Source organism: Trichoplusia ni, chromosome 1 (genome assembly GCF_003590095.1).
Source record: "Trichoplusia ni isolate ovarian cell line Hi5 chromosome 1, tn1, whole genome shotgun sequence".
NCBI classification, from domain to species: Eukaryota; Metazoa; Arthropoda; class Insecta; order Lepidoptera; family Noctuidae; genus Trichoplusia; species Trichoplusia ni.
Window position 1 is genome coordinate 22,296,277 of NC_039478.1, and position 9,855 is coordinate 22,306,131.

The 9,855-nt window shown below is 36.7% G+C and overlaps 3 protein-coding genes across 3 annotated transcripts in view; 1 reads left to right on the forward strand and 2 right to left on the reverse strand.

The window, feature by feature from the left end:
• Positions 1-261: 261 nt before the first annotated feature.
• LOC113499474 lies at positions 262-5,550 on the reverse strand. The gene is made up of 7 exons (XM_026879979.1): positions 5,273-5,550; positions 4,760-4,909; positions 4,259-4,397; positions 3,573-3,736; positions 3,201-3,275; positions 2,622-2,796; positions 262-2,216 (listed from the first exon to the last, which is right to left on the reverse strand). The coding sequence occupies exons 1-7, from the start codon at positions 5,388-5,390 to the stop codon at positions 1,037-1,039; spliced, it is 2,001 nt and encodes a 666-aa protein (XP_026735780.1). The 5' UTR covers positions 5,391-5,550; the 3' UTR covers positions 262-1,036.
• Positions 5,551-7,201: 1,651 nt separating this feature from the next.
• On the forward strand, positions 7,202-9,150 carry LOC113492316 (X-ray repair cross-complementing protein 5-like). The gene is made up of 2 exons (XM_026869807.1): positions 7,202-7,252; positions 7,597-9,150. Exons 1-2 carry the CDS (start codon positions 7,202-7,204, stop codon positions 9,148-9,150), a joined length of 1,605 nt encoding a protein of 534 aa, XP_026725608.1.
• Positions 9,151-9,520: 370 nt separating this feature from the next.
• The window catches only part of LOC113492402, a 14,379-nt gene continuing 14,044 nt past the window's right edge, over positions 9,521-9,855 (reverse strand). Inside the window, exon 10 of the mRNA XM_026869894.1 lies at positions 9,521-9,771. Within this exon, the coding sequence (XP_026725695.1) occupies positions 9,521-9,771 (251 nt within the window). The remainder of the gene's footprint in view (positions 9,772-9,855) is intronic.

Consider the following 9,855-nt stretch of genomic DNA (forward strand, 5'->3'; position numbering starts at 1 on the left):
AGGAAGCTCGTGGCTAAGCTATAACCGCACAAGTGAATCGATCACAGGCTAAGCTACGCTTGATGCGGTTAGTCCGTAGATGGGTGGCCATCTTTGTCATGACGACTTCCTCCGTGTTTCGGAAGGCAAGTTAAATTGTGGGTCCCGGCTGTTATTCCTACATATTTGACAGGCGTTACAGGTAGTCAGAAGCTTGAAAAGTCTGACAACCAGTGTAACCAAGGGGGATCGTATTGCCCAGGTCACTCCTTGTAAAACACTAGTGCTTAGCTGAATCCGGTTAGACTGGAAGCCGAACCCAACATAGTTGGGAAAAGGCTAGGACGATAATGAATCTGTATTCACCCATCTGCAACATGCAAGCGATAACTATAGCAGGGGTGTTAAAATGTTGACTGATATGTATACGTCCATGACACGGTCGTGGCAAAAAAACCTAAACGGATAAACTTCATGATTGACAAATGACTTAATTCGACTGAACGTAATCTCACAATAAATAATCTCACATTTCTATAATAATAATAATAAATAATCTCTTGATTCTTGAATTTACTTAGAAATAATTAACTTAAAATTATTATTTATTGCAGTATATTCATTTGTAACTTTGTAGCCTCCATCCCAAATATAAACCAGATTGAAAATTACAGCTTTTTGTTAAGAAACATTGCCATCATCTACAGCTCTTGACATCCTATGATCATGGCTCGGTATAGGGAAATAGTGACAAATGTAAAATGACATTTCCACATATTTTTATACTCGATAAAAAAGGCCTTACAATATGTGAAACATGGATAATTTAAAAGATTCCTATTAGCCTCCGTTTCCTATGACTCCCAGCTAACCTATATACTCCGATCATAATATTCCTTACAAGTAAAATGACGCTTTGATCTATATTTTCAATCAGTACGTCAATGTCAGATTATAAAAACAAGTTGCAAATCAATACACCCAAACACGATATGTCAATAAGTACCAAAATAAATAAACATTCTAAAAGTTTCTGAATTAGTCGTCGTGATTAAAACTATCGATAAATATGTTTCGAGTTCCCATAGCTCGCACAAGCATCTTTGTAATTAGTAACGTTGAAAGTCGCAAAATAATCATCATGTATAAACCTGACTATGTTTTCTATAGAGCAGAGGTATGTATCGTAAGTTTTCACATCATCTATGGGGTCTACAACTCTCATGACAATATTTTGCCTGGTCTTACAAAAACTAAGCTTATTTGTCACATCCTCTCCGTTATAAACGACTCGGAAGTAAAAATCTTGTGCGACAGCTTTCCGCTTCGTGAACTTAAATTCGTCGCGTAAATCCTTCTTTCTGTAAACCTCGAATATCAGTCTCGATGCGTATTGTATGTTGTAATGTTGGTAGTTGTGTAAACCTAACGCTAAGACTAACGCTTGTAGGGTCTTGTCGTGTCCGGAGTAAACGACGAATTTCGGTTTATTTTCGGAGATCATTCGTATCATATTTTGGACGATGTTGTGTATCAAGCCGTAAGCAACGAGCAAGCCTCTTCGTCTGTTGTTAATGTCTTTGACGTCTTGTCTGTAGATCCATTCCAAATACGCGAATACAGACATGGCGTGTTCCTTCTTGATGCAGAAGTCTTCGGAGCTTTCTGGTGTCGGTTCTTTGTAATCTTCGTCAAAGTCCGTATCCATTCGTGCGTCGTTCGGGAAATTAAAATCTGCGTCTAAATTCTTTTTGACTATAACGACATCTTCGTACCCGTCGGCATTGTCTAAGTACCGTTGCTGGTAATACAGCAGCTTTTCCCTTTCCATCTGAGCGTCGAAATCTAGAGGTGCTTTTTGTTTGGTATCGTAATATTTGCCTATGATGTCCCTTGCCTTTCTGCCTATCTCGTTGTTGAAGTCCATTTGGTTGTTTATGTAGTCTAGTTCCATGTTCAGCGTGTCTATGTCGACGTCTAGGACTTTTCTAGAAGGAACAGTGTTTTCGCGTAACTTTGTGTGTTTTTTGTCTAATGAGAGTTTCTTACTCGGTGCTTTGGGTTTCTCTGTGCAGGGGAAGGGCGCGTCGTGGCACATGTAGGCAAGGAGGGCGCCACCTACTTCGCTTGCTTCCGTTTTCTCTTGAGATTCGAATAAAACTTTCGCCAGCTTCTTAACCAGTTCTTTGATGGCGGGGTGCGAGTCCAGGCGGTTCTTATTTGCGGTGTGTATTTTTCTGAAATGAAAATAAGTTAAGATTACTTTTTTCATTAACTACCCTCTGTCGTTTACGTCTAGACCTAACAGATTTTCTTTTTTTTTGCAAAATGTTTTTAGGAATTTACGCATTTAACTGAGAAAAAGCGGCATAGTTAAAAATACCTATTTATAGTATAGGTATAATTTAACGTTCGCATTAGTGCTTAATGTAAGTAAACTTAAAAATTGCTAACTGGACGTTGGGTTTAAGACTTTTTAAGGACAAGCCTACAGCACATTCCCGTACTTGCAACTCCCGTAAGCTAGATCTACAATGAAACCAAATAATATCCCAAAAAAATTCAAGTACTGTGTATCCCAAAAAAAAAATCCACAATTTATCAAAGGTAGTAAACATGAGGAGTATGATGGTTCCTCTTACTTGTTGAGCACATGATGCGCTGCGCAGGCGCAGTCCCGGAAGCAGAAGGCGACGCTGTGCGCCTCGCGAGCGGCGGCGGCGCGCGCCCCCGCGGCCCGCGCCGCCGCGCCCCACCACAGCGCCGCCAGCGACTGGAACGTGCGCCGGTAGCGGGTGCTGTACGACACCACCAGCCCTGCAGCATCACACACCACACCACATCATCATCAGCATCATAATATAGCTTTTCCAGTTTCCACACCACACCACATCAGCAACTATGTTGAGGTCGGCTTACAGTCTAACCGGATTCAGCTAAATACCAGTGTTTTACAAGGAGCAACTGACTATCTGGCCTTCTCAACCCAGATACTAGGGTAACACGATACCCCTTAGACCGAACCCTCTTCAATCTGGACGAAATTTCAAGCTACCTTACAAATTTAAGGGTAATGCGTGTTATGCGCTTTTGTCCTGTTTTTTTAAACTAATAACCATAGAACTTTAAAATACGAACTTCTATTTTAGTATTTCCCCCATATCGTAACACATTTCCTAGTAAGGCAGGGTAAAACCTAATTTCTTGTGAAAACTACGTACCTGAGTCTTTCTTCCCTTGAGGATCTACCACATCCAGGTTCAACTTCTCCCCGTAAGCCTCCTTTAAGATTTTACCTAGAAACATAAAACAACATTTTTAATTCTTTCAGAACAATATCTGAATTATACAAAATTAAGAACTACTAACAATCACATTCTGAACAAAAATAACTACTCGCGTTTTTGCCCTCAAATTAACCTTTCTTTATAAAGGAATTTCATTAAAGAAAACTACTCTCGCAATAAGGAATTTAGTCATGGTCCCCCGGGCTATTACAAATATTCAAACCACGTGCACAAAGACACCCAGAATGTTCGGGGCTCACATAAATGCTTATCCTACGCGAGGATCGAACGAGCGACTCAACATACCAACAGTGATCATTTGCAGCAAGCCGCGCGGCGTGAGCTGTCCGAGCGCGCAGCGAGTGCCGGCCGTGCGCACGGGCAGCGACGGGAAGTTGTGGAAGGGGCCCGCCACCGACACCCACCACGCGCGACCCGACGAACTGGCGTTAGCCACGTACTCCTCGTAACTGGTACATCAAGAAAATTATTACAGATACAATTTACAGGTATACATGTACACACGTTTACACTAGAGAGAGAAGAAGAATTCACCATCTGTTAAAGCTAATTATTTCTTCAGCTTGGCTTTTGGCCTTTCTTTTTTTGCCGTAGTGAAACGCTTCGCACTTTAGCCAGAACCACGGGAATGTTCGCGCCTGCTCAGCGCCACTCTGGCCTTGTTTCTTTGGGCCTAGCAACGTGTAATGTTTTTCCGGCGGTTTAGCGATGAAGGTAAACATTTTTACAACAATAATAATACACATTCGATCAACACTATCTAGTCTCATACAAACATACGTCATACGTCAAACATAATATATTTCGTAACCACTGAAGTTGGACTGTTTCAAGGAACTGTGGTTGACCCCTTGGCTGACATCTTGTAGACAAGGAGTTAATCTTAACTCAGCATCAAACTGTATCTCGGCTTTCTCTTTGGGCAAAAGATATCCTTGTAGGCATACAATAGTAAATCTATGTAATAATACCTTTTTAGTAGCGGTGAGGGGGGATGAGCATCACAGGGTAACTTGTCTCCATTTTTAAGGTGTGTCAAAGGTCCCCTGTCCCCATGTCGGGTCACAACCAGGGCGCCTTGTAGCAACCATGTGTCACTGTCAACAACAGCTGAAAATTTGAATGTATTGTTAGTTTTGGTACTGAAATTCTAAACTACATTTTTGCATGTTTATTTAGTATAGTTAAACAGAAAATATTGACTAAATGACCTAACTCTGATGCAGACATAACTCTTTGTCTATCTATCTGTCTGTCCGTCTGTGGTAACATAGCTCCTGAACAGAGTAAGCTGTTTAACCTATTTAATTACTCTGTATATAAGATGAAATACATGGAATATTCTTACACATGAGTAATAAAAATTGATTAAGACATTAACAAGTCAATAGGTATTTTTTCTTAAAAGTTTTATTTTAATAAAAGTAATAGGTAGGTGTTTATGTCTAACTTGAATAAAGTTTTATTTCTACCTTCAGATCCTCTGACTATACTGTCGGGTGGGCTGCAGGCTCTCAGGTAAATCCTTCTGAACTTAGCATCACTCTTAGATATGTATTCATTTTGTATGACTTTCTTCACTGCAATAGTTTCTTCCCCCAATGACATGTATTTATACATTACTGAAAAAAATTATACAACTTCATTTGATTATAGCTATGATTTTTTTTTTATTTAACATTGAGTGATTTAAAATAATTAGTACGCCAAGATTATTAAGCCTTTTTAATGTACCTAAACAAAGGAAGTACAGACAATTTCATTTCTTATTATTAAATGCATATGGATATCACAAAAATGCAAAAGAGGTATAGTATCACTTAGGTTGTATTAACACATTTTTAATTGTAAAACAAAACTTTTTTTACTAAAGGTTGTTATGAGGCCTGGGTGGATACTACTTCCCATAAAAGAATATAAGAAATAACAATCACAATTTAATATTATTTATTACTTTTTGGCAACTTGATGTGCAATAAAAATACCTGTGATTAAAAATAAGATCCAAACACTCATTCCCAGGTAACAATAAAATGCTCTGTGGTGAAAAGAAAACTTCATCATTTCACTGAAGATCTTACTTCTATTTGCAAAATTCGACATTGTTGATAACTATCGCATTATTTATTCTACTATTATGGCATACAAATTATAATTAATTCACATTTTGATATAAGCCAATATAGGGAAATTAAGTAAACATGAATTTATAACCAGTCCAGAAAATAAAAGAAACGAGGCAAATATAAATAATCATTGTAAGTATTTGTTATTCTTATTTTTATTAATGTAAACAATTATTTTATTTTCTGACACAACAACAATAAACAATCGATCGACGATAGGGTTTTAACTTTTTTATTACCACAGATGATACTATAATCTTACACTTCATAGACTGACACAACAACAAACTGAATCAAAATCTAAATTTCAATATTTTATCGGTAAATAACTCTATAAAATATTTTTATTGGTGTCAAATATAAAATTATTAATTACGTGCAATAAATGTAATGAACCAATCAATAAATCAATTTAGTATCAAAAAATGTTTTATCAGCGAATGTTAGTGGTTTTATAACATGATCTCAGTTTTGGAATACAGCAGCGTAAATTAAGAATACCTCATTAAGGCGTAACCGCACGCAATCGCACGCGGGAAATTTAAAAACGCGTGATCAGATTGCGAGCGACGAGCGACCATGAGGTTACTTAGCTTAAACTACCATAATTTTGAAGTCTTTTCTACCTTGTACTTCTGGCTTCTGAATTCAGAGGCTACGGCAGATGTGTGAAAAAGCCAGTATCTAGCTCATATATTTGTTATAAATGACATCACAGTGTCAAAACTGTCAAACTTGTCGTTACTTGTTTTGATTTTATAGTAGTAAAATTTTACATACTTGCCGGGAAAACAAAAATAAGAAAAAGTAAATTAAATCTGCTAATAGTATTTATAAGCAGGTGACAAAATGGCACGCAGTTTATCTCAAGGTACAATGATCGTACTGGACGTAGGAAGAAATGTAAACACTAAAGAAGAAAATGAAAAAAGTTTCTTTGAAAGAGCAAAAGGATGCACAGGTCGTATTATAGAACGCAAAATATTAAGCGATGGTAAAGACTTAGTCGGTGTCATTCTATTAGGTTCTAAAACAACCAACAATAATATGGGCAAAACAATATGATGGTGCTTTTAAACACATTGAAGTTTTATCTGAAATGCAGACACCTACTTGGAAAATGATAAGGAATTTACCGGACAAGGTTGGTAATACTTAGTTTATTTATTTATTAAGGGAAAACAAACAATGATGATCAATAAGAGATAAACATAAAAGGCAGTTCTTGTTGTACACTTATGAATATCAAACTACATTTGATAAGTTACTCAAGAAGGTGGTTATCTTGGTGAGTAATGTCTAAAAACTTGGTTGAAATAAAAAGATACTTGTAATTTAAAACATCAATGATGATTCGTTTATTTATTTAATATGTTTGTGTATAAAAAATGCAATTGTCCAACTTTTTACGTACATAACTGAACCAATAAGTTCAGGACAAAACATGTACCTTAACTTAAATGGCACTCTACTCAATTTGAAAAGAGATTCTAATCAGAGTCATCAGACCAACTTAATTGTTGCAAAGATTATTGTATTATTAAAAATAAAAACATCTTTGCGACAATTTCTTTCGAACATTACAGAACTTATAACATCTTGAATAATTTTCAGCCTGCAGTATTACATAAAATATTATTATACCTTTCAACTTAATAATTACTTTCTCCCATTATTTCAGCCGTCAGAAACCAGAGGTGATTGGTTTGATTCATTAATAGTAGCAGCTGATTATTATAAGAATATAAATCAGTGGTGTGAAGTTTGCAAGTAAGAAAATAATATTGAATGACTAATTTTAAAAGGAAGACCTCATTTGATCCTGATAATCTTGAAGAGGTAATTATGTTTCAAGTGTTAAATAAATGTTTAGTATTATTTCTGCATATATATATACATTGTCAAGTAAATAAGTGGTTCATAGTGATTGCTGCAGAAAACTCATTTAATTTTACAGAATGCATTGTCAGATATTCATTATTATTTGGGAGTAACTACTTGGTAGCAAGTAACTACTTATTATTCTTTATAAAGCATGTGTTTAGTAGTTCAAAAATTAATATTTAATTAATTGTTAGAAGCATTCAAACATCTTCCTGAAGAGAAATTTCTTCCAGAAGACATAATTTTGGAAAGCAGCATGTAAGTATTATATTCTTTCTTAATTTCATCCAAATTTTCAGGTCTTGAATGGTTTCAAAGAAGAGGGCTATGAAGTTTTTGTAGTTGGTCCAGACATATACTCCAAGGAGAATGACAGTGAAGATACTGCTCTAGCCAGACAGTTTGTGGAGGCTACAGATGGTGCAACATCAACACTAGACAGCATCATGAAGCATGAACTACTCTTCCACAGAAAGAAAATTGTCAATGCCTCACCTTGGAATGTAGACCTAAGTATTGGCCCAAACATAAAAATCCCTGTATCTACATTCATCAAACTCAGAGATGAACCGGTTGTCAAAACTTGGAAAAAAGCTGTCAAAGATCCCGTTACATCTACAGCCAGCACATTTGAAGCAGTGGAAAAAAGAAAAGAATACATTAATCCAGAAAACCAAAGTACTGTTAAGATTCAGGATAAAATCCAAGGCTATCACTATGGCCAAACCATCATACCTTTTACTGACTTGGATAAAACAATGCTGTACCAGCCCGGAGAGAAATGCCTGTCTGTGTATGGTTTCACTCATGCTGATAATATCAGTTGGCAGAATTTAACTGGTGATGGTCTGTCTTATGTATTTGCCAGGAAAGGTGATAAGAATGCACAGAAAGCTATCAGATGCCTTGTGGAATGCCTGCATGAACTAAATCTTGTTGGGATTGTTAGAAAAGTTCACAACAATAATAATGCACCCAAAATGTTTGCATTAATGCCTGTTATTGATACAAATAATTATGTCTGTCTCTCAATGATTGCTTTGAGTTACAAGGAGGAGATAAAGCAAATGTCATTCCCAGCAACCAATTTAAAAAAGTATTCTTGCACCCCCGAACAAGTCAATGCTTTTAAAGATTTAATTAATGCCATGGACTTGACGCAGGCTTATGATGACACATATGATGATAAGGAAGCTTTCCCTATAGCTGAGTGTATCAGCCCTGCAGCCCAGTATGTGCTAGATTGCATAGCATTCCGAGCATTAAATCCTGGTAAACCCTTACCTAAACCAAGAGAGGAAGTCATGAGTCTCTTCCAAGTGCCTCCCTTGCTAGAAGAGAATGCACGAAAACCTATAGAGAAAATTAAGAGTTTATTCACATTAAACAAAGTAGAAGTGAAGAAGAGGAAAAACAAGAATGTTGTCTTGGATATTGATCAGATTCAAGCACCACTTGGTGACTTCCAACCAGATACCACAGACATTCCAAACATGCCGAAAGTTCAATTGCCTATTAATGAGAATGAAGTTGACAACATTCACAAAATAAGTACCATTAATCCTGTTGAAGACTTCAAAGTGCTTCAAGGCAAGAATAAACCTTTGTCCGAGTTGGCTCCAGGAATGATAAAAGCAATTGAAAGTTTGATTTACAATAATATTGATGGAAACTATACTAAAGCATTAGATGCTATGAAACATTTGAGATCTGAATTTCTTAAGTCTGACCCTAAAGACTACAATGATTGGATGCGTAAATTTAAATCAGATTTGGCTAAATGTGATAACAACCAAGTATTATGTTTGATTATGGAGAAGCAAGTCAGTTTTTATACTGAAGGAAGAAAATAGTGCAAGCACCTATGAAGATGAACTCAGTCATGAAGATAGCCAGCTTTATGAAAACGACACCATTCCTAATTCCGCTGAATTGACTATCAGTACTGATGTTCAAAATATGTTCGATGATTAATCTGTTTACTTTCACAATTCATCAATACTAAGTACAAGTGTGATAATGTCTACCTATTGTTATTGTTTATAAATATAATTATTTTCATACTAAATTTTGTTTAATTGAATTAGCCTATGAAATAATACTCCAACAATTAGGCCTGAATATTTAATAGTATTTGAATAAAATCTAAAATTCAAATTTGCACACAATAAATTCATGTTAATTTTGTCTTAGGAATAAGTTATGGGATGGTCCTTTGAGCAATCATTGTACTCCTGTCGGGCTTATTTTGTTTTGCGAGTGAAGCAGCTCCAGGAACTCCTGTAGTGACAAGTCCTCCTGGCAGTCTGTGTCGAGATCGTGCTCTAGTTGCGCCTCCATCGAGTTGGCCTCAGGGCTGAGGACTATGTTTTCGTCCAGTACGACGTGGTTTAGCCGAGACTTGAGGCTCTGGAGGATCTCTTCCAGTTCCAAACACTTGTTTCTGATGGACGTGCCGAGGTCTGACGAGGGATCTATGTCGTCAATTGTAGCGTTCTCCGAGAAAGAGTTCGCTGGAGTTCGCGTCCGCGGCGGCTGTATCATGCTAAATATGTTGT

What these genes read in the sequence shown, in the direction of transcription:
- LOC113499474 (XM_026879979.1), bottom strand. Translation starts at nt 5,390, where the DNA reads ATGTCGAATTTTGCAAATAGAAGTAAGATCTTCAGTGAAATGATGAAG. An exon ending in CCCTCACCGCTACTAAAAAG is followed by an intron (nt 3,737 to 4,258) that starts GTATTATTACAT and finishes TTGATGTACCAG; the next exon opens with TTACGAGGAGTACGTGGCTA. An exon ending in GCGCATCATGTGCTCAACAA is followed by an intron (nt 2,217 to 2,621) that starts GTAAGAGGAACC and finishes TTTTCATTTCAG; the next exon opens with AAAAATACACACCGCAAATA.
- LOC113492316 (XM_026869807.1), top strand. Translation starts at nt 7,202, where the DNA reads ATGACTAATTTTAAAAGGAAGACCTCATTTGATCCTGATAATCTTGAA. An exon ending in ATCCTGATAATCTTGAAGAG is followed by an intron (nt 7,253 to 7,596) that starts GTAATTATGTTT and finishes CCAAATTTTCAG; the next exon opens with GTCTTGAATGGTTTCAAAGA.